Source organism: Nelumbo nucifera, chromosome 3, assembly GCF_055504915.1.
Source record: "Nelumbo nucifera cultivar China Antique chromosome 3, China Antique-T2T, whole genome shotgun sequence".
Lineage (NCBI taxonomy): Eukaryota > Viridiplantae > Streptophyta > Magnoliopsida > Proteales > Nelumbonaceae > Nelumbo > Nelumbo nucifera.
In genome coordinates this window covers 48,511,629-48,534,367 of record NC_142651.1, presented here as the reverse complement: position 1 = coordinate 48,534,367, position 22,739 = coordinate 48,511,629, and the positions used below count along the sequence as shown (strand labels likewise).

Here is a 22,739-nt window from a genome sequence, read left to right as displayed (position 1 = left end):
GAGAATAGAATGGTCGTAGTGTTTGGTCTAGAGTTCAGTTTTGAAGAAGATGAACAATGTTTTGAAAAGGGGCAAGTTTGACATTAAAACAATATACTATTAGACCGTTTGTTTTATAAAATATAAACAAAGGGCCTGTTAATGTTATGTGAGACCAGCTTAGAAATATTTAAATAATTTTTCAAAATAGATGACATATTTAAATAAATGGTTTAACACAACATGGTTATAGATTTAAAAAAATTGATCTGATTTGTGTGTCTGAATATATATAAATTTTGTGAAGGGCTATACAGTGGTAGTCTATCCCCTAAATCCTTAACGTAGGTGCAGATGAGATTCGGTTTCAAATCTCCATTACAATCAATAGGAAACTTTATATATATAAAATATAAAGGTGCTGTCAATTTTATGATGGATATAACAGTAATGATAGTAGTTTGGAATTTGGAAATTTGAATAATTAATCTTATTGAATAATACTTGGCTCCAAGTCTCTCAACACTACACACACTTTTTTAGTTTAGTAGTACACAACAGACACGAGATACCAGTTGCAACTTGCAAGAAACTTATAACTTTGCATTCGAGATACATAAAGATGTTAAAAAATGTTAATAAAACCAAATATTTATTAGTGTGAGTTGAATATATTATTCAGATGAAGAATTCCACAGGAAATTCAGATAAAGCAGGATTAACGACAATGAGAAATGGAGAAGAGAGTGAATGCTGTAGTTTCAAAATGAGGAAGAAGAGGATAGAAAGATATTGTACCTTTCGGCTCTGAGAAACAAAGAAGAGGGTGGTTGTTGTAGCCTGTAGGTTCAAAATGAAGAAGACTGAAACTGCTGCGTTCGGTTCGAATGAGGAAGATTGAAACTGTTGCGTTCGTTTCAAATGAAGAAGACCGAAAGTTATCGTTGGTAGCTTTGAGGAAGAAGACATTGCTGGTTCGGTTCTTCGAGGAAGATGAAGACACTACTGGTTCAGTTCGAATGAGGAATGGGGTGAGCAAGAAGACGACGGAGACGCTACTGCATTCGGTTCGAATGAGGAAGAAGATTACAATTGGGATGAGGGGTATAATGGGATCGAAACTTAACTTTTCTGACGTGGCAGGGGAGGGGAGCTAAAATAAATTTTACATTTATTAGGTGGGGGTAGCATTGATTCGGATTTCCGTACGTCCTTAATTGAAGTTTTGACCTCTGAGGGGGAGCTGACCGAAGATTCCCAAAAAAAAAAAACCATTCTAATCAGTCCGCATGTATTGTACACTGCATTTGCCAGGCCTTCTTCCGCTTCTCATCATCAGATGGCTGCAAGAGAATTAGAAAGCTTATATAAGATATCATGCTTTTCAGTACTCTGAAACAAGACAATAGCTCCATATGCAAATCTATTTCTCTATTCAACCTCTGGGGTGATATAATGTGGGACTCCAACCCTCTTGGAACCATCTGCCAAGCGCTTGCATGGGAGGCGTTCTTCAGAAGAAACAAAATCATTACAGGCCTGCAAGGCAAACATATGGAAATGAATAAGAAACTCGTGACTCTGGAATTTTGTTTCATGCATTGCAAGATCAATGGACAAACTAACAGCAACAAGTCACGTCACAAATTAATTACATGACTCAAATTTCAGACAAAGACCTAAACTCCTTTTTCAACCTCGAACAAAAATGGATCAGATCCATTGTGATGAATTAGGTCACTTTATGTAAAACTGTGGTCACAATTTCAAAATCCCATGGCCAATCAATGGTCTCCCTCTTGAAGATGTCTGTTCTCTTTATTAGAATCAAGAAAAGAGCTTACCTGACTCTTAATAGCTTCAATCAAAACTTTTTCACATCTTGAAGCATAAACACTTTGCAGACGTGGACATTGAAGCAGCAACCTCTCTGAATAGAAAATAAAACCATGGGTTCTAATTCAGACATACAACTTTTAAAGATTGCATGAATCATATAAAAGAGACTCTTGATCATTCACCTGGATGCAAATTTGCACAAGAGTTTAGATTCAAATCATTAAGCTGAGGACAATTCAGATACAGAGCCTGCAGTTCATTACAACAATTTAATAATACGCATAGAGAGGGGTGGGGAAGAATTTTTTCTTTTCCTTAAGGCTGAGGCTCTTACATCCAAACCAGAACAACCCCACAAACTGAGTTTCTTCAATTTTGCATGCTTGATTATCACTTTTTGGTAAATATGAAGCAGCTTACTGTTGGGTGACTTCTGCAGGTACTTGGGTTCAGAACCACTGACATGATGGGACCTATTTTCAACAGATGTTTCACTATTCAAATTGGGCTCACATATGGTCATGCCACAGTCCATAAGCTCCAGAAGTGGCAACTGTGCAGTAGCAAATTGAATACCACCTGAAATGCATAGAAGAGGCAAATGGAAAGACCCTTAGAAATAACACTTGAATTACCACAAATCAGAGTACTTAAAAATATTAACAGCTTAGAGAGGATTACTTGAAGTGATATTAGGACAAAGTGCAATGAGCAGTCTTGATAGAGTTTCAGGGAAGACATTGCAGATCATGCCAATGCCACTGTCACTGATGCTGGACCTGAGATCAGAAGGCACAATATTGAGACTCTCTAACAGAAAAGATTAATTGAAAACTAAAAGAAGTTTTACACGTTAATGAACAATGATGCTACTGCAATTTCCAGGACATCATTGATCAATTAAGGAAAGTCAATTGGGACAGTTCTGTTTGATATGGAAAAGAATACCAAGATAAAACTTTCTTTGATGCCCATAACCCAGCCAAGGATTTATCCAATTGCAGAACTAGCATATCTAGTTAAGTTAGACAAGTTTAAGTGGCAGGAGACAAATTTGCAGGCAATTGGGTTCATGACATTCTTGGTCAATAATCATTACATTGATAAACTTGATGGAGACCTAGCATAGTCATACTTTTTTTGGTAAACAGTAGAGTTATACTCAGTCCATTGAGTTATCCAGTTTAAACTTGGCCCACTTTACACTGTAGAAGCTAGCAGAAACTGTTTTTAGCAATCAATATTGCAGCCACAATAGTTTTAAAGAAACCCCACCAAGCCATTTCAGTATTGGCAGGCAGAGTCCCTCCTAATAATTTACATTTGGGCAGCCCCCAGGATTTCTTAATAAATGGTCACAAAGAATCAAGAACAAATACAAGGTTCATGCTATTATGTTGTTAACAAAGTTTTGGTATGGCCTTGCAATCATAATTACTTAGTCTGTTGGTTCGAGCAGTTTCAAGTCTGTCATAGTTTGTGATTCATGATTTTGGAAAGAACCCACTTCACTAATTCCTAAATTAATTATATACTGTTAATGCATATTAAACAGTATTTTATCAAATTTTAAGTATTTGACTCCTCACTTCATAGGCAGTGGGAGATCACATAAGAATTTTTAGCACTCTGTTTTCGTGTTACTTGAAATTTGAAAGTCTCCTGTAAATCACCACATACATCGAATGCAGTTGAATTAACTTGCAGGCTGATTTATACTGAACCAGTTCACTAATCTCCAAAGAAACCTAGCAATTTAGTAACCATGGTTACAATAGCACACTTATAAAATTGACTTTTTAAATCTTCAAAATGTTTCAGCAACACTCGAATCAAAGCAAAATTAATGTTTTATGTATGCATGAGGTTAGCTCTTAACCCACAAGGTCCACATTAGTACCAAATGGCATTGGAGAAGTAATAAACACATACCCACTTAAATCAAGCAGTTCTAAATTTTCATAGGTTGAAGCAATCGCAGCAACAGATGCATCGGTGATTTCGGAACCAAGTACAAGTGAGAGCATGTGCAGACACCTGAAAATAGAAGCAAACCAAAAAACATTTGTAACACTTGTATTTTTTTTTTGATAATTCATTTGTAACACTTGTAATTATCACATCATTTTACTATAACAACACAAAATTCAATATGAGCTTAATAGAAATGGAGCAAATAGCTAAACAAGCAAAATTTAGACCATAGGTATTTTCTACAAAGTGTAAACAAAACATTAGTCCATTTCAACCACAGTAGCAAATGAATATATTGGAAAAACAAACATAGCACTTAACCAACCTCAAGTTTGCAGCAGTAAGAGCAAGCACAACAGCATGGGAGAGTCGAACTGATGAAATATGAATGTTTTGCAACCTAGGGCAACTCCTTCCCATACCATCTACCACAGCAGAAAGATCAGTACAGTCATTTTCTTGGCTGGAAAAATCCAAGGAAATCTCCTTCAAATTTGGGCAGTTAAATACCTAACAAAGCCAACATGAAGAGCAAGAGATTAATTAAATGCATCATCAGGGAGAATAAAGAAAACATATGGAGATGGTAATTATAATCCCACCACTAGGCATAAGAGAAAAGATAAAGAGAATCACCATCTTAGAGAGGGAATAGAGACCAGAAAGCCAAAGAGTTGATAGACTTGATGAACAGAGTCTGAAACCACCAAGGTTAAAGCAACCTTCCATCTTAAGGCTTGAAAGGCATCGTTTATCAGCAACAAACCGACTTAATTCATCCCTGCACTACATGTATGTTAATGTAACATAAAGAAAATTTGCAATGGACAGTTGGACACAAACTCTCTTCTCTGGATTCTCACAGACCATATCAATGGGATGGACCAGAACCAACAAAACACGAGGGTGTGGGAAATGCAACCAAGTCATATCAGTAGCAAAACACTACAATTAAAATTTCTAAACAGTAGGGAAATTTTACTCCTGTAGAAAGAAAATAGGAAACTAAAAATACAGAATCGAGTAGTCAGACAAACAACATTCAAAATCTACCAATTGGAAAACAGTAAATATTCCAAAGGCCCACTGAACAATTGGAAAAGGCAAGACTTTCTTTAAATCTACCAAAAAACAGGTTTCCTGAAACGTTTGAGAGAAGCAAACATAACATTTTCAGATGCTACTTAAAAAGAAATCATTTCTTTTAGTTCACACTTATAAAAAACAGTTCTCAATAGCATTTGAGCACACGATGCCACCATCTATAATGGAATTATTTCCAAAAGCTAAGAGAAAATGGAAATAAGGTCATTTCTTGAAAACTCAAAATCACTTCCGGCAAATCTTTAATTAAGAGTTCAGAAAGCTTCCAATTAAATGAAATTGTGGCCTAAAGCGCAAATGAAAACTAGAAAATGAAAATATATCAGTTTACTTAGCCTTTGGCCAGTGTTTTAATCCAAAAAAAAAAGCAAAACTAAATGCTAGCAACCATGATGAAAAAAAAGGAAGGAACAGACGCGGAGCATACCCAGATATCCGATTGGTAGCGGTATCAGATAAACTGATATCCATGGACTCCAGGTTTGGGCATGAAAATGCAATGCAGGCCAACATTGTAGCATCCACCTCACTGCAATACCCAGTAGAAAAAATAATTAATTAGATTAGCAAATATCCAACACTAACAAAATTCACTAATTCTATCATCTTTCTAGTTTGCTTTCCATTTTGCCTCTAATTTGGTTGCTAAACCGAATAGAGTAAATCAAAAACCCAACTCCTTAAACAAATACAAGATAGATAATAGCATTAACCAAAATCCATTCTGTTCATATGCTTTCCTAGCTTCCCTTATCCATCCCTTTTTCAGTTTTTCTCTGTTAGTTGGCAAATAGAATTAAATTGATGAAGATAACTACACACCAAAATATTACCAAGGATTCACGGTGTAAGAATCTCCAAAATTACAGAAAATTAAAAAAAAAAAAAACTAAGAAAGAAAATCCTACTTGTAATTGTGTCATTAAAGCCATATATAATGTAATTACCGTTTTCCAGATCCTATTTCTACCAATCTCACCATATTTTTAATAAAAAAGTAGATCCGCAAAAGCATATCAATAAACCCAAGAAAAACCTAACCTTTGCATCCGCAGAGAGAGTCTGACAAGCCCCGAACACTTCTGCAACACGGATCCAACAAACCCAACTTGAGCCTTGGCCGGAACCCTGAGTCTGAGCTCCTCGGCGGCCCTCCAGAGCTTCCTAGCACAGTCCCTCCACCCCTTACAAACCTTCGCCGCCGACAACAACGCTGGCGGCGGCAACCTCCGCAATACCTCCCACAAGCATTTCGCCGGCAATCGAGCTCCACCATAGTCGTTCCCTATCTCAGGCGATCCACCGGTTTCATCCTCGTCCTCTGACACGAGAGATTCATCCACCTCGTAGTTGTCAAAAGAGAGAGCGCGGCGGAGGTGAGAGTGTGACTGTCGTGGCGGTGGAAGAGGAGGGGTGGGAAAAGTGGGGGATAGAGCGATGACTGAGGAAGAATCGGTGATTGGCGTCGTAGAGTTAACATTGACGTTGCAGGAGTGACCCTTCTTTGGGAGACCACAGCGCCCACAGTTGTAGTTCCCGCGCTTTTTTATGCGCTTTACATTAGCGACTTCCGTTGTTGTGGCGCAGTCGGGAGTGGTGGCATCAGAAGGCGGCCGGTAGTTGCGCTGCATTTTTTTTTCTTTTTATTTTTCAGTGGAAGAGAGAGGTGAAAGCGAGACAGAACCATGAGAGCGAGGAAATAAGGTCGGAAATACGCGGGCAATCGGAGCAATTTTCGCGCCTTTAATTTTAAAGGGAGAGTGGGGGGTGGGGAAAGCCTTTATGTGCTTAAAGGCCAGGAGTTGCCCGATGGGATGGCTCCACTAAAGTTAGTAGTACTGGATCATGACTTTAAGTCCAATGGCCGGGGCATTCTTCTGGTTCAGACCGGTCTATGGGAGGCGTCGCTTATCTGCTAAAGGGGGACAACCATAATGGAAGGCGACCATGCGTCGATGAGGTGACTTGGCACCGATGTGAAGGGTCTCCTATATGCCGATGATGACAGACACCTGTGTGCCATGATGATAGGCAATCGCTTGGGCCGGAACACACCCGTGTGCTAAGGGCAACGGGATAGCTCAATCAGCTTGGGCAAGGGGCTGGCGAAGTGAAAGACATGCTTGAGCCAGGCCCGCATGCCAAGTCTCCCTTGAGTATCGGTAGCGCAGTGCCGGTCCATCACTGTCCCCATGAGCAAGTGTGCGCCCATGAGGAACCTTGGTAGCCATGCTAGCCGTTAACCAGGGCCGCCCCGCAAGGGGATGAAGGTCTAGGAGTGCCAAGGTTAGGCACCCGAGGAGGTCGACCACCCCTCCTCAAAGAGTACGTTAAGCTTTTGGTGGTCTGCCTGAAGATGACATCGGTTCTCCCAAAAATCTTACAGGCAAAAATGACGGGCATGTCCCTAACGTAAGCCTGCCAAGCGTAGGCAAGGCTAAGCCTACTTTGAACTATAACAGGCTCCCCCACTCAATTCATTGTCGTCCTCGACAATGACTCCTTCCGTGAATGGGCGTTTGAGTCCCGCGCCATCCACTCTTTAGCCAGTTCCAGGGCTAGCCTGGCCAACCCGGGTCTTGCCTATGTTGGTGTCCATTTATGGGGACGAAACCATTTCACCATGCCGGCCTGCTTGGACTTCACCCGCAGTGTCGAGGTTACTCAAACCGCACAATGGCTATGCCGTTGAACTGTGAAAGAAGGGCCCTCGAAGAAATGTGTGTGGTGCTTCGCGGAGGTCCGCCCCATGTATCATCTTACCTCAAGGCTCAACCGTCTTCTTGGTAGCTTTTCAGTGATGCTACCGAACACGTTGATAGGTCTACTCCTGCTGTTGGCGATGGATGCTGGGTGTACCCTTTCACCATGCTGGCCTGCGGTCTTCACCTCGCCCTGTACGGGTTACTCAAACCTAGTCATTGCTTATGCTCTCACGGCCCTCGAAACTACGCTTCACCTCGCTGGTTCGGGCTACATGTTCGCTCCGAGGGGGCCCCACGCTGCTGCCTCAAGGAGATCTGACCGCTTCAAACGCGAGAGTGGCAACTTTTACCCATGAGTTGCCGAACATGCACTCGCCTTGTAATAAGCTTCTGCTGCTACAAGTGTTCAACCTAAAAACTGAGCATGTCCACCTGAAACTTTGCTAGTGTAGGGCCGCCATGCTCCAACGGCTAGCGTAACCACATTCCTAACAAGGCCCACGCGTCTGCCCCCGCATGAGGACAACAACCAATGCGTCTGCACCCGCAAGGGAAGCTGTTTTAGGGTCATTGGAATGGGAACGCGGACATTGAATGGCCTCTTGATAGGCCTAATGAACAATCTGCTCAGTCAGTGTACCCACATTCCTATCAAGGTTCACGCGTCTGCCACCGCATGAGGACAGCAACCAAAGCGTCTGCAACCGCAAGGGAAGCTGTTTTAGTGTCATTGGAATGGGGACACGAACTATGAAATGGCCTCTTGCCAGGCCTGATTTGAAATCTGCTCGATCCTGGGTGGAGGTGACTAGGGACCGCACCCCACAAAATGCTGCTTGTCAAAATGACCGCTTCAACTGGCTCTGGGTTAATCTGCTGAAAACCAACTGTTGTTGCAATTAGCCAACTCACTCTGATACCAACTGTCACGGGGGTAGTTCTACAGCGGAAGAAACCCGTGCGGCGTCCTAGCCAAGGCAGGCCAGGACAAGCCTTTATGTGCTTAGAGGCTAGGAGTTGCCTGATGGGATGGCTCCACCAAAGTCAGTAGCACTGGATCATGACCTCAAGTCCAATGGCCGGGGCACTCTCCTAGCTCAGACCGGTCCATGGGAGGCGCCGCTTACGTGCTAAAGGGGGACAACCATAATGGAAGGCGACCATGCACCGATGAGGTGACTTGGCACCGATGTGAAGGGTCTCCTGTATGCCGATGATGACAGGCACCTGTGTGCCATGATGATAGGCAACCGCTTGGGCCGGAACACACCCGTGCGCTAAGGGCAACGGGATAGCTCAATCAGCTTGGGCAAGGGGCTGGCGAAGTGAAGGACATGCTTGAGCCAGGCCCACATGCCAAGCCTCCCTTGAGTATCGGTAGCGTAGTGCCGGTCCATCACTGTCCCCATGAGCAAGTGTGCGTCCATGAGGAACCCTGGTAGCCATGCTAGCCGTTAACCAGGGCCGCCCCGCAAGGGGATGAAGGTCTAGGAGTGCCAAGGTTAGGCACCCGAGGAGGTCGGCCACCCCTCATCAAAGAGTACGTTAAGCTTTTAGTGGTCTGCCTGAAGATGACATCAGTTCTCCCAAAAATCTTACAGGCAAAAATGACGGGCATGTCCCTAACGTAAGCCTACCAAGCGTAGGCAAGGCTAAGCCTGCTTTGAACCGTAACAGTAGTGTCACGGTTTTACACACACGCTTAACCTTACTTACGCTTGATAGGCTTATGTTGAATGGCACTTTGAGGAGGGGTGGTTGACTTCGCCTTGGTTAATAGCTAACATGGCTGCAAGGGTTTATCATGGACACACAAATGTTCATGGAAATAGTGCATGAACCAGTATTACACAACACACATGAAAGGGAGGCTTTCCATGTGAGTCTGACCTAAGCATGTCCCTACACCTCACTAGCCCCATGCCTAAGTTGATCGAGCTACCCCGTTGCCCACAAAGCACGGGTGTGCTCAGGCCCAATGGTTTCCTTACACATCATCGGCACATAGGTGCCCACATCATCAGCACAACTTGTACCTCTCATCATGGCAATCCCCCTTTGGCACATAAGAGGCGCCTCCCATGGATCGACAAGAGCCATAGATAGCACTGGCCATGAACTGCGAGGTCATGATCCAGTGCCACTGACCTTGATGGAGCCATTCATCAGACCAACACATGGCCCTTACACACACATCAGGCTTGTCCTGGCCGCACATGGCATGGACATTGCACGTGTTTCTTTCGTTGTAGACATACCCTCGTGATAGTTGGTATCAAAGCACATCAGCCAATTACTGCTATAGTTGGTATTAGAACAAACAACAATGCTAATTGAAGCGGTCATCTCATCAAGCAACCACATTGTGGGGTGCGGTCCCTCGGCACTCCCACTCGGTTTCAAGCAAGCATCAAGCATCAGGCCTAGCAAGAGGTCATTCATTATGCCTCCATTCCAATGACCCAAAGCAACACTCATGTGGGGGCAGACGCATGGGCTATCTCATGGAAGGCATATTGTGGTGGTTTGAGTGGGGGAGTGCCATCCTCACAGACATTCGTTCCTATTCATTTTGGTGAGGTGTGGGTGGTGCACCTACATCTTGGTTTCATGACGTACTAGCCATTATTCCGTAGCTTGTCAAAGGCACAACTAAGGTGGGGACGATAGTTCAAAATTGGTCGGTGTTGATGGTTAGTCAAGGAATATCACTAAGGTGGCAGCTTTGCTACAAAAAGGGTCTATAGTTGAAGCCACAATATTGGAATGATAGGAATGTGGGTACACTAGCCATTGGAGCATGGCGGCCTAGCACCGGCACAGCATCGGAGGACATGCTCAATTCAACACCGGTGGAACATTCGCAACAACAACACATTGCACAAGCAAATGCATGTTCGATAACATCATGGGTAAAAGATGCCACCACTCGCGCACATTGCAGTCAGATCCTTGATGATAAACACATTAGGGCCCCTTCGGAGTGAATAAGTAGCCCAGACACAACGAGGTGAAGTGTAGTTTCAAGGGCCAAAAGAATATAAGTCATGGCTAGTTTTGAGTAATCCGAACACATTGAAGTGAAATCTGTAGGCCAACATGGTGAAAGGGTTTCCCATTACACTACGCCAACAGCAGGAGAAGACCTTGAGTTCGGTAACACCACCGAAAAGCTACCAAGAAGACAATTGAGCGTTGAGGTAAAAAGAACATGGGGCAGACCTCCATGAAGCATCACACACTCACTTCTTTGAGGGCCATATATACACACATCGAGGGCATAGCCATTGCACGGCTTGAGTAACCCCAACACAATGGGTGAAGTCCAAACAAGTCGGCATGGTGAAATGGTTCCATCCCCATAAATGATACCAACATAAGCGAGACCCATGTTGACTAGGCAGCCCTAAATTGGAGCACAAGTGGATGACGTAGGACATATATGCCCATTCACAAAGGAGCCATTGTCGGGATGACAACAGATTGAGCGGGGGAACCTATCATGGTCTCACACAGGCTTAGCCTTACCTATGCTTGGTAGACTTATGTTGAGTGGCACTATCGTAAATATTGCTAGTATGGTTTTTCATAAAAGTGATGTTTCCTATTGGTAGACTTCCAAAAGCTTAATGTACTCTTTGAGGAGGGGTGGCTAATCTCCTTGGATGTCTAACCTTGGCACTCATAGACCAACATCCCTTACGGGATGACCCTGGTTAATGGCCAACATGGCTACCAAGATTCCTCATGGGCACACACACACACACACACGCACACACTCATGGGGACAGTGAATGGACCGGTACTGTACAATGCACATGAAGTTGGGGCTTTCCATGTGGGTCTACCCCAATCATGTCCAAGGTTCAAAATATCATTACATATCAGCCAACATCGGCCAATACGTACCATATCGGGGCCTTCCCAATACGCCCTTACAGGGGATGTATCGGGTCAAGCCATGGCTCAAAGGGTAGCCAGGACTTAAGCCAACCCCTTTGAACCGGTTTTGAAAAAATAAATAAAACATTAAAAAAGCATCGATACAAGTCGATACGCCCTACCAGCATATTGGCCTGTATCGATATTTAGAACCTTGATCATGTCCCTACACCTCGCCAACTCCATGCCTAAGTTGATCAAGCTACCCCGTTTCCCATAGAGCACGGGTGTGCTCAGGTCCAACAGTTTCCTTACACATCATCAACACAACTTATGCCTCTCATCATGGTGATCCCCCTTTAGCACATAAGAGGCACCTCCCATGAACTGGCAAGAGCCAATAGATAGCCCCGATTATGAGCCGTGAGGTCATGATCCAGTGCCATTGACCTTGATGGAGCCATTCATTGGGCCAACACATGGCCCTTACACACACATCAGGCTTGTCCTGGCCGAACATGGCTTGGACGCTACACTAATTTCTTCCACTGTAGACATACCCCATTACAATAGGGCGTGTATGGGACACATTCTGTACTGTGGGGAGCCAATACGAACTCCGAGTCTTCGCCCAGGAATCTCTCCGCATGGGGAGTCAATACACGGTTGGAATGTGCTATAGGGGAATCAGGATTTGCTCCTCATATAGACCTCACTTTCACAGCTACACATCTTGCCTTAGAGTTTGGATTTGCTCCTCACACCAACCTCACAACGCGTCCCAGCCGCACATGAGAACATCTCTCGTACTTTGTATTGTTATTCATGAGGAGAAGTTGGGGCTATGAAGTTGGTTTGAGGAGCGCTCTATGAGGAGCATATTTCAATTCCCTGGCGTGTCTTGGGACATCTCCCGTTATGACATATAAGTACGGGAGATGTTCTTGATGTGCAGCTAGAACATGCTCATGAGGTCCGTGTGAGGAGTTTGGATTTATTCATCACAGAGCGTGCCTCACACTGACCTCATATCACATTTCAATCGCACATTAGAAACATCTCCCCATGAATAAAAATTTATAATTACAGAGATGTTCCAATGTATGGCTGAAACGTGCTATGATGTCCGTATGAGGCGTGCATGGTGGATCCTATGTGAGGAGCAAAAATGGTTTGGTCTTGAGATTGGTTTTTAAAACATTGATTTGTACAAGAGGGCATGGATATTCAATCTTTGGGCTAGGTCTAGTCTGGAAAATCAGGATTTTTTATTTAATGGATTAGGCCCAAGCTTGACGCTTGGATAACACGAGTCCGAATAGAGTACAAACACATTAGTAAATGTATACATGCTTTGCATGTGTTTAAATTTTTCTATAATTTTTTATATTTGTGTGTATAAAAATAATTTTTATTTGAAATATTTAATTTTTGTTTGATATGAGAAACATCAAAAATGTGTCTAAATGTTTTATACAAAATGTATATTTTTTACAATTTTTGTTTTCTATCTTTTTAATTTTTATTTTATTTAGTTATAACATGGCTCAATAGTTGGCTTACTCCATTGTAACCTTTAAGCCATCCCCATCACAAGCAACAATGCCAATACCAATCATAGAGTGATTAAGAGCACCATCAGCATTCATTTTAATCAAATTCTCAGGTGGTTTGCACCAACTCAACTCAGCCTAGTGCATAGATATTGCCCCCTCGAAGGTTGGGATGTTCAATAATTCACATGGTTTTCAAAATACCAAACTGGATTGGACGGTCGGATCGGAAAAATCGGGAACTGGTCACCTGATCGGTTTCGTTTTTCCCAAAAACTGTTGATTTTGGTCGGCGAACCACTGAATCAGGCGGTTAATCGTTCAGACAGTTTTGACCTTTTTTTTTTATTTTTCTGCCAGAACAGGCCTAGTATTTGGTTCAAACGGTCGGACCGTTCAACCCAGTAACCGAACCCCTGACCGATTCGGTTTTAAAAACCATGATAATTCATATGCACCAACCCAATTCACCCTTATAATCATTCGATCTAACCACCCTCTTACCTTTATTTTTCCTTATCAAGGATTTCGTTCATATCCTAGCCAGAAATTCCAGCCATTCTTAACTTCAATGCCAGTCTTTTCTGGCAAGATTATCACTTGAAACTCTCTATTGCCAGTGAGAAAGTTTCTTAGGTCCCGATTGAATCTCTGAGAATTCTGGAACAAACTTCATCTCAAGCAGAGGAAATCTGAACCTCTTCCTTTGTTTCCCCCTCTCCACGCGTTCTTCCCTACTGTACGAAGCTCTACCCAATCCCTCCTACAAGCCTACTTGTAAGCTTGGACTCATCGCAATCCACCAACGCTCTCAAATTTAAGCCATTTGAACCCGCACCCCCTTCCTCCTAATTCATCAATTGTCTACCCAATCTCTCTGCTTTCTCTTTCGTCGCTTGTCCTTCTTGAAACCACAAAACTACCCCCACATCACCAAACTATTCACCTTCTTAATCATGCCTACACAGTTTTTGACACCCAAACCACACACAGCTACGTAAGCAGAGAGCATGACCTGATAGGAAGGCCAGCTTGGCCTGATTTACTCTAATTTAAGTGTTAATGAAATTTACTCTGACTTGCTAAACTATATATGCATATTTTTGTTCTCCTTTCATTTCTCTGTTTCTAAATATATCCCAATAGTTCACATTCTACATAATGTACAACATTAAGGTTCAAAGTATCAATACTCTCAATTAGAAAAATGGATCTTACATCATTCAATACTCTTTTCTTTTTTTCATCATTTTGATTTGATACTTTAATAAAAGAAATACCACATCTGTTACTGATGTACAAAACAATTAAAAAGGTTAAAATCTCATGATATTACGTATCGATGGCCCTAAAAATCGATCATAACAACGGACTACAATGCATATCAATACTTCGAACCTTGACGATGATGATTACGTCTATGTATTTATACTCAGTAATTTGAGCATATATGAAGAAATTTTTGGCAGCCTGACTAATCCATGCAAAAAATGTCAAAGACAAGTCCATTTCCAATTACCGATACGCTTTGTGATAACAGATATTTTTAACCTTGCTTATAGTTGTTTTCATGCATGACAGCATGAGATGAGAGACAGGAAGATGAGAAATATGGTTTTATAGGGTGGCAAAGAAGAGAAATAGGTATTTGAGTACAACTTAGATGGACCAGAATGAGTGCATCACTGCTCCCTTTTTAAAGCAATCATTATGTTCAAGTTTCCAATAAATACAACTCTAGTCGTAACTGATTGATTTATCTTTTTATTCTGGATTATTCGACTTCCTTTAGTAGCAAAAGAAAAAAAAAAAAGATCTAGTAAATAGAGATTCATGTGTTTGTTTTAAGTTATGCTTATGAAGAAAAAATAGGACCAAAACAATATCACACGACGGTCACTCACTCAGGTTCTTCTACATGTGTTCAGAGTTTCCTCGTTTCTTCTTTTGGTAGCAAGATTATCTGACCTGTGATCTCAAAATTGCCGCCCTTGTTAATGAAATCCACCTGAATTTATCATTACACAGGAAGGTCCTTTTACACATTACCCGAAAGCCCAAACCTGTTTTGAAGCTTTACAACATCCCTGCATGCAGCATTCTTTGAGACTTCCAGTCTGGAGCAAGCTAAGTAACAACAGGATGTTGGCAGGTCAGATCCTGATCATTCCAACAGATTGAATTCCTTTGAATTTTTCTTTCATCATCTCCAGGAAGGGTCACTCTGAATTGCCCTGATTTGGTTCCTGAGCATCGTCACTATTCTTATTGTCATTGGGCTGTGAATCATTAGCTATGTTAGTGACCAACAAAGAATAGCTCTGAGCCACATTACTCTCTTGCTGCTTTGTCAATTCATCCTCATTATCTGTATCTGTTGCAGCAAGATATGATACTCCAAATTTCTGCCCATGAGTTAATCCTGGACAGAGCCCCTGTTAAAAATACAAGAAAATACACAACAGATAGAAGAAATATTTTAATGTCCAACTAAACATTATTTAAATTACTTTATCATGAATACTGAATGGGAGTGGTACTAACCTTGATCACACCAGATACTGAAATGAAGTTACGGTATAGAGGGTCTGATGGAAACCTATTAGGAACCCAACTTTCATGCAATGTATTATTAGCCTCTTGAGGATCAACTGAGATATCTGATATTCGTGATCTCTTTCTAATATCATCATTTTTGCAGAATGCCCCAAAGTAAGAGCAATGCTCATTTACTAGAGATATTTGAGGTGTTGCTGGCAGTAAGTGGCCTTCAGTGCTGAATATATACCTGCAGGTGGGAGATTTTCTAGAGTAAATTCAAGAAATAACAAAAGAAAAATGAAAATCTCTTCCCTGCATGCAAGATGGATCAAGACCACAGTCACATGCTTCTGGTAAAAGCCATCAGACATTTGCTATGTTCTTGATTTTCTAGTTCCTCAGACAATCTAGACAAAAAGATACATATACTTACTTATATGGACCATTTTCAACCAGGTTGTCTGACCCCGCAGCCAAATCAAATAGAAGCCATAAATATTTAACCTGAAATTTGTTGTTAGGTGATTGGTAATGTGCAATGAAAAAAAAAAGAAAAATAAAAGGAAATTAGATAAACACCAGGTGGTGTCAATAGGGTCAATGGATAAAACTCTCCTCCCTGCTATTGCTCTATACATTGTACACATAGAAAGGGGATTCTTAAACTATTTTACAGCCTTCACCAAGGAGATCTCCTTGGTCCAAAGTTAAAGAATAAGCCATCCAATCTCTTTGTACTTTATGTGCATCCAACTATTTATTTCAATCCATACAACAGATAAACAAAGGAGATGTTAAGGAAATTCTAATAGGTCAATGCTTGCTAGGAAGACACCTAAAATGGAAATGAATAAAAGGGAGGCCCGAAGACGAGGAAATACCACATATATAGCAGACAGGGCTTGGACACACAAATGTAGTGTGGTCAGGACCTTCATCCAACAGATCAACTCAGGGAGATCGTTGCTAATCAAGATTTAACCTGATCAATCAACTTATCAACACACACATATCATCTATGAATTCCACTTTCAGGAATATCCACAATTCATTATTTGCTATTGGGGACAAATCCAATGATTGGATGACTAGAACTATTTCTCAAAGAGAAGCTTTACCTACAAAATCTGATTGTTAGACAGTGATCCCTGATGCTCTACACATTTTTCAAGATAACAATAACTTGCCTAGAACAAACAAAAAACTAAACCACGTGAGAAACTATAAACTTGAATAACCTATATTTGAGTTGCTCTTACTGTTTCAGCAAGGAAAAAGCTCTCCATGTGGTCTTCTTGTTTGTGAGACACCACATCAGATATGTGGCAATATCCACAAGGGCATCGGGCCCCATATTGGAGGCTGGCAACCATTTCACGTCCAGCATCAAGGTATCTGTAAAAAACAACTAAAAACAATTTAAACATGCTGAAACAACAATATTTTAAAAGGCATATGAGGCCTAAGCCTTAAGACTTCCCTCAAGGTGAGGCCTAAAGGGGAAGACCCCAAGACAACCTTGAGGTTCATGCCTAAAAGTACAAGGAACTGGCCTTACACCTTGAGATGCCTTATGTCAAGTAGAGTTCCGTTGACATTAATTCAAGTAGGTATCTCATCCTAAAACCAAATTAAAGACCAATTCTAAATTTTCCGTGTGTGTATGATTTGTTTAAATATTTAAGATTTTCAACACCCAGTTAAGGTTTCATTTTACATTTGAACCTTTCCAATAATCTTGAAGGATTTGTAAGGAAAAAATTGGAGGAGGCAAGTGCAAGTCCAAGGAGCTTCTATGGATCATTTTGCAAATGCCAGGGTAAAGACGAAGGCTGTGGAATAGAAAGATACCATTTGAGTATTGTAAGAAGCCTGAGCAAACTAAGGATACTACTAGAAATTACATCCACATCTTACCAACTAGGTTCAAGAATAACAATAATAGTATGAAGACTGGGAAGAGTGGATACTATTATTTCAAAGGGAGAAAGGGTCCAGTGATGAGAAATTAGCTATGGAACAACTTTCAGCTGTGAAGGCAGAATTTGAGAGAGATAACAGACTTATTAACCATCTGGAGACCACAGTTACCACTTCTAACTCTTCAAGCAATGCATCTTCATCCGCCTTGGCCCACTCATATATTTGTGCCTCTGTAAATCATGCAACTATTCCAGGTAATCATAGAATTCCATAGAAAATAGATTCCAGTGCTTCTAATCATACGGCCAGCCTGTTTAACCTTTTTAGTTCTAATCAACTCCTTTCTATCCGTAACAAGATATCCTTTACCAATGGCTCTCTTGCCCCTATCTTTGGCAAGGGAGGCATCAAGACCTCAGATACCCTTAATCTATCCTCTGTTCTCCATATTCCCAAGCTTATACTAACCTTCTTTCTGTTAGTAGCTTAATCAAATCCTTGAATTGCAACATAACCTTTTTTTTTCACTTATTGTGTTTTTCAGGGGTTGCAGCCTCAGAAGATGATTGGGAGTAGCCATGAGGTGAATGGAATATATTTGCTGGATCAATGATTTAAAAGGTGTGCCTAGGCACATTTTAGGGTATGTGCCTCGCCTAGGTCCCAGGCATAGTATTTTCATAAAGGCATGTGCCCGTTGCACCTTGCCAATGTTGCTCATTCATTCATCCTAATAAAAGATATTTTAAAACACTTAAAAGTTACAAAACCCTTCTTTTTATAGCGATTAAGAATTTAAGATCCTAATACGGACTAGTTTGGGCTTGCTTCAAGGAGCTTGGTGCAAAGGCAGCTTGTAGAATCAAGAATGCATAATGTTTAACATTACATTAGCTCTTTGAAATGCAATTGGGGAAAAAAATAAAGAGATTAAGAGTTTATATGCTTGAATATGTTTTATATGTTATGCTTGAATTTATTTTTAAATTTTCATTTTAAATATGTTTTACATGTTATGTTTATGTATTTTAATTTGAGATAATATGTTTTTCAAAGCATCTATTTTAAAATTTAAGTTTATATGTGTAATTAATAATTTGTTTAATATTTCAATAATTTGCACCTTTTTTTGAATTTTTTTGGCATTTTTTTGAATTTTCGAATTTTTTGCATTTTTTGTGCCTTGCTTCAAAAAGGCATGCACCTCGTCTTGTGCCTTGCGCCTCGGGTGCAAATGGCCCTTGTGCTTTTTTTTGCACCTTGCACTTTTAAAACACTACCATAAACCCCTAATTGCAGATAGCTCTTCCTAGAAAAGGTCCTTGTCTCTATACGAGTTAGGGGCATAAACATTTGTCAAGACCCATTCCCTTTGGCCACCACATTTTTAGCTTTTATTTGTAGAGATGATGAGGGCTAATATTGTAATTTTACTTTTCTTTATTTCTTTTGTATACTTCTTTGTACACTGTTGTACATGACTATTCTTGTAAGGAGTAAGGACGGAACTGTCCATCCACATATTAAGATAAACTATAAAGATCTTTCTTTCTGGGTGTGTGAGACACAATACACACCCCACCAATTCATGTGACTCTCTTTCATCTTCTTCTGTTCGACTGGAAATAACATTATTGAGACTGAAAATTCGTGTGACTCTCCTAGCATTCCACTCCCTTATTTCTCCATACTGTCAGTATTCCACCTGAAACACCCCTAGAAGAGGCATAAGATTAGCTCAACCCCCTACTACCCTAAATGCTCCTTATCCATTTCCTGTCCAGTTCTAAGAACTTTGTTTCTTGTAACATTAAAATACCTGGTCTCTCTTTTCTTAAAACATTTATTATAACTCTCCTTTTCTTACAACTCCCTAAACCCCTTAAATTCAAGCAAAGAATCTTCATTCCAATCTTTTTAAGACACACTAACCTTCTCCACCACACTACAACTCCCCTCTCCTTTTTTCTCTCTTTCGGCTGTCATCCTTGTCATAAGACACTCCACATGCCAATTTCTCAACTTCACTCGGTTCTACTCCCTGTTCAGGTGGGGTTGGTTCAGTCGGAGAACTTACACGGATTATGAATTTCTTTAATAACCCCATGGGTTCCCTTTGACCGGGCCTGACTTTGTGTTCGATTTCAATACCTCCGCATATGAAGCTTTAGGCGTCGTTATTAAATTCAAAGAAATTTGAATTTTTTGACCTAAAAGGAAATTGGACCATTCTTGCATTCACGTCCAAATTTTCAATTTCCTCACATTTAACAACTTTGCGAATTTTCAAGCTCTCCACCCAATCTCTTCCACATGGCACCCAAACCTCCATGCCAGCATTGTCTTCTTTCTTCAACCCTGGTAGCCAAAGCGTTGCTTTCACTTCTGATGCCAACCACATCGTTCTCCACCAATCATCAATAAATAGTTCTAGTGCTCGGGGAACATTTTCTGATTTCACCCCCATGACTCTGAGCTTGGCTGCACTCAGGTCCTGTGAGAAGTAAGCTTCTAGGACACCACCACTCACTGCTGCAAATTTCTCAAAGATGTACTTCTGCCACAGATTAAACGGCAATAATGGCAATGCTTCCTTCTAAAAATTCCTTTTCATTGCAAGAAGGCAATCAATTTTCTACCATTATCAACCCCTTTTTTGTTTTAAAGGTTAACAAATCAGTATGAACCTCCCCCAAATCTAATATTGCTTTCTTTTCATTGAATGGAATAAGAAATGACTTTTCCTTTGTTTGAATCCTCTCCATTACTGCTTCCAGGATTTCTTTCCAATCATCAACTTTATACCTTGCCAATATTTCCTTTATCTTGTCCCAACCTATCTTCTTATCTTCCCAAATTACTCTTGGTATTGTTGTGGTAGACATAATCACAATTTCTTCTGTGTCTACCAGATCTTCCTCTTCAAAGCTGTTGATACTTTCATTTTTCATTAGCTTCTCACGTTTTAACAGAATCTCTTCTACGGCCTCAGCCATCATCAAAATTTTCATTGGCTTCTCATGTTTCTTTTTGTTCAGTGACTAAATTCTTCGATTCTCACATTTTGTAAGAGTAATGAACCACCCATTTTTGCTTCTACTTTTTTTTTTGATAATTTGTTGAAAAAGAAAATCTGGATACAAACTAAAGGCAGGTATTAAGATAACACCCCCCAGGCCCAACGACTACTACATTTAACCGCCTACAACAAAGAAGAAACCAAGAAAGAGAAACATGAGAAAGCACAAACACTGCACCAGCCAATCAGATCCTATGTGCAGATCAATCTTCCGCCTCATCAAACTCTTCTGGGCCTCCTTCCTCATCCCTCATCCCAAATTCCTCCCCTCCTAAAAAGAACAAATCCAAAGACTTTCCAATTCCCACCTCTCTATCAACTAGAGTCTTCAAGTCCACTCCTCTTAACTCTGTTGCCTTATCCCCCACCATCACTTGACTCCCTTCAGCAGAAACCTCTTTGGGACTTCACCACAGGGAAAACCTTTCCAGCCCCTTCAGAAGAGAGAGGGATGACTCCAGACACGAGTTCTCATGACTCGAGGAGTTATTTTTCACACCTTTTCTTCTGTAAATTCTTTTTTATACTTATTGGTCGGTCCAGCTCCCACCAAAGCATCTTTCAGTCTTGAAATACCTTCGTAACATTCCGGCCAACCTCTTCTGCTTATCCCTACAACCCAAATCCAATCCCAGTCTTTCAACAACCACTTCGGAAACCTCATAATCGACACCATCCTTAATTAACTTATCTTGGAGGTTCGAAGCAGTCCCCTTCTCTCCCTCAATTCTTGAAGAGCCACTTCCTACCTCAATGATGGCTCCTTCCTCCCCTTCCTTGATCTCAGTGGTCGACCCTTCTTCTGCCTTCTCCAATCCACCCTTGCTCACTTCCTTCACTACCGCCTCCCTTTTCAAGCCATCCTTCTTGTGACAAGCAACAGTACCCCCATTCTCTTGACTCAGACCAAAAAATGGGAGATGAAGAAAGTGGATCCTGCTTACCTTTAGATTCATCAAGAGGCAAGAACACCTTGTCCTGTGACTCTTGAAGTGCCTCGCTCAAACTCAAAAAAGTCTAGCCTACTCCTGAGCCATGCCCAATAAATCAAGCGCAAGAAACATCCACCTCCAATGAAAGATGCCCCAAGCCTTTGACTAGTTCTTCTTCTTCCCTTAATTCTCCCTAACCGAAACCCAAACTTGCCTTTACCCAAGATGCGGGGCCCACCCTTCTTAAAGTTACATACCAATCTCCTAAACTTGTAGGATTCACTCTTAAACTTAGCTGCATTCAGTCTCGAGGAAGAGCAACTAGCTTTATCGGTAATGCTCCCCCTCTTAAATGCTCCCTCTGCATGTCCCTTCTCCATTGAATACTTCTCAACTCCCTCCTAGAAAATTACAACTTCACCCCCCTTTTCCAGATTCTCCCCTCTCACCCCCTCCTGACTATCCGCCTGCCCGACCCTTCAGATTCCATCATCTTCTTCCTCCAGGCTTCTAGTCCCCTACTTCCTTTGTGAAACAGACTAACTCCTAAGTTTGATTAGGAAAGATCATTGGTTCCACTTGAAGCCAACGCAATGGGATGCATCCCTCTACCACTAACGTCAAATTGTACCACTCCCCAGCAAAGTTTAACACTAGGCTTAGGGGAATCAAGTGAAGGTTCTCAACTTCAACCAGGATTCTTGTTGTAACCAGATTCTTCAACTTATACATTTGGGCATGAACTCTTCTGAAACAACCACAAGCATTCCCAATGGCACAAAACGTATTAAGATTCCAAGCATGAAGAGGAATACCAAAGACAAAAATCCAGATAAGGCTTCTGCTTCCTACTTCTCGAATTGCCCTCACAAGAAGATTCCATCTACCCAGCCGAAGGCATAGTTATCAAGGTGACACCTAGGTGGGCACCTAGCCGCCTTGGAGGCTCACCTCACCCAGTCGCCAAGCAGTTTTGTGCACTGTGTTATAAAATACTTTTATATTTTTAAATTTTTGACATTACAATTATAAAATAGACATTATTAAACTAGAATACTCAGTTTATGTGTTTATATACTAATTTCTTTTTATTATTTTCTTATTTCTTAGGGCTTAATCAACACAAACATTGCTAAGTGTTGTAATAGAACCCATGGTTCAAAGTATCGATACACCTCTGTGTATCGGTAGAGGTGTATCAATACTTATAACGATATTCCCCCTATTT

General features: G+C 41.2%; 2 protein-coding genes across 2 annotated transcripts in view; both read right to left on the bottom strand.

Moving 5' to 3' along the window:
* Positions 1–612: 612 nt before the first annotated feature.
* LOC104609558 (F-box/LRR-repeat protein 17-like) lies at positions 613–6,653 on the bottom strand. Its single transcript, XM_010275902.3, has 11 exons — positions 5,938–6,653; positions 5,324–5,425; positions 4,429–4,573; positions 4,118–4,302; positions 3,751–3,855; positions 2,500–2,597; positions 2,153–2,397; positions 2,001–2,067; positions 1,824–1,909; positions 1,420–1,518; positions 613–1,322 (listed from the first exon to the last, which is right to left on the bottom strand). The coding sequence occupies exons 1-11, from the start codon at positions 6,525–6,527 to the stop codon at positions 1,260–1,262; spliced, it is 1,785 nt and encodes a 594-aa protein (XP_010274204.1). The 5' UTR covers positions 6,528–6,653; the 3' UTR covers positions 613–1,259.
* An 8,047-nt stretch (positions 6,654–14,700) lies between these two features.
* The window catches only part of LOC104609559 (Glycosyl hydrolase family 47 protein), a 65,303-nt gene continuing 57,264 nt past the window's right edge, over positions 14,701–22,739 (bottom strand). The window contains exons 14-17 of the mRNA XM_010275903.3: positions 16,837–16,972; positions 16,011–16,081; positions 15,581–15,824; positions 14,701–15,471 (exon numbers count right to left, since the gene is read on the bottom strand). Coding sequence (XP_010274205.1) covers positions 15,256–15,471; positions 15,581–15,824; positions 16,011–16,081; positions 16,837–16,972 — 667 coding nt within the window. The 3' untranslated portion in view covers positions 14,701–15,255. The remainder of the gene's footprint in view (positions 15,472–15,580; positions 15,825–16,010; positions 16,082–16,836; positions 16,973–22,739) is intronic.

Coding starts and splice junctions, on each gene's coding strand:
- LOC104609558 (XM_010275902.3), bottom strand. CDS start 6,527: ATGCAGCGCAACTACCGGCCGCCTTCTGATGCCACCACTCCCGACTGC. Junction 2,598..3,750: donor GAACTGCTTGATTTAAGTGG/GTATGTGTTTAT, acceptor TTCTGATCTCAG/GTCCAGCATCAGTGACAGTG. Junction 1,519..1,823: donor TTGAAGCTATTAAGAGTCAG/GTAAGCTCTTTT, acceptor TTTGCCTTGCAG/GCCTGTAATGATTTTGTTTC.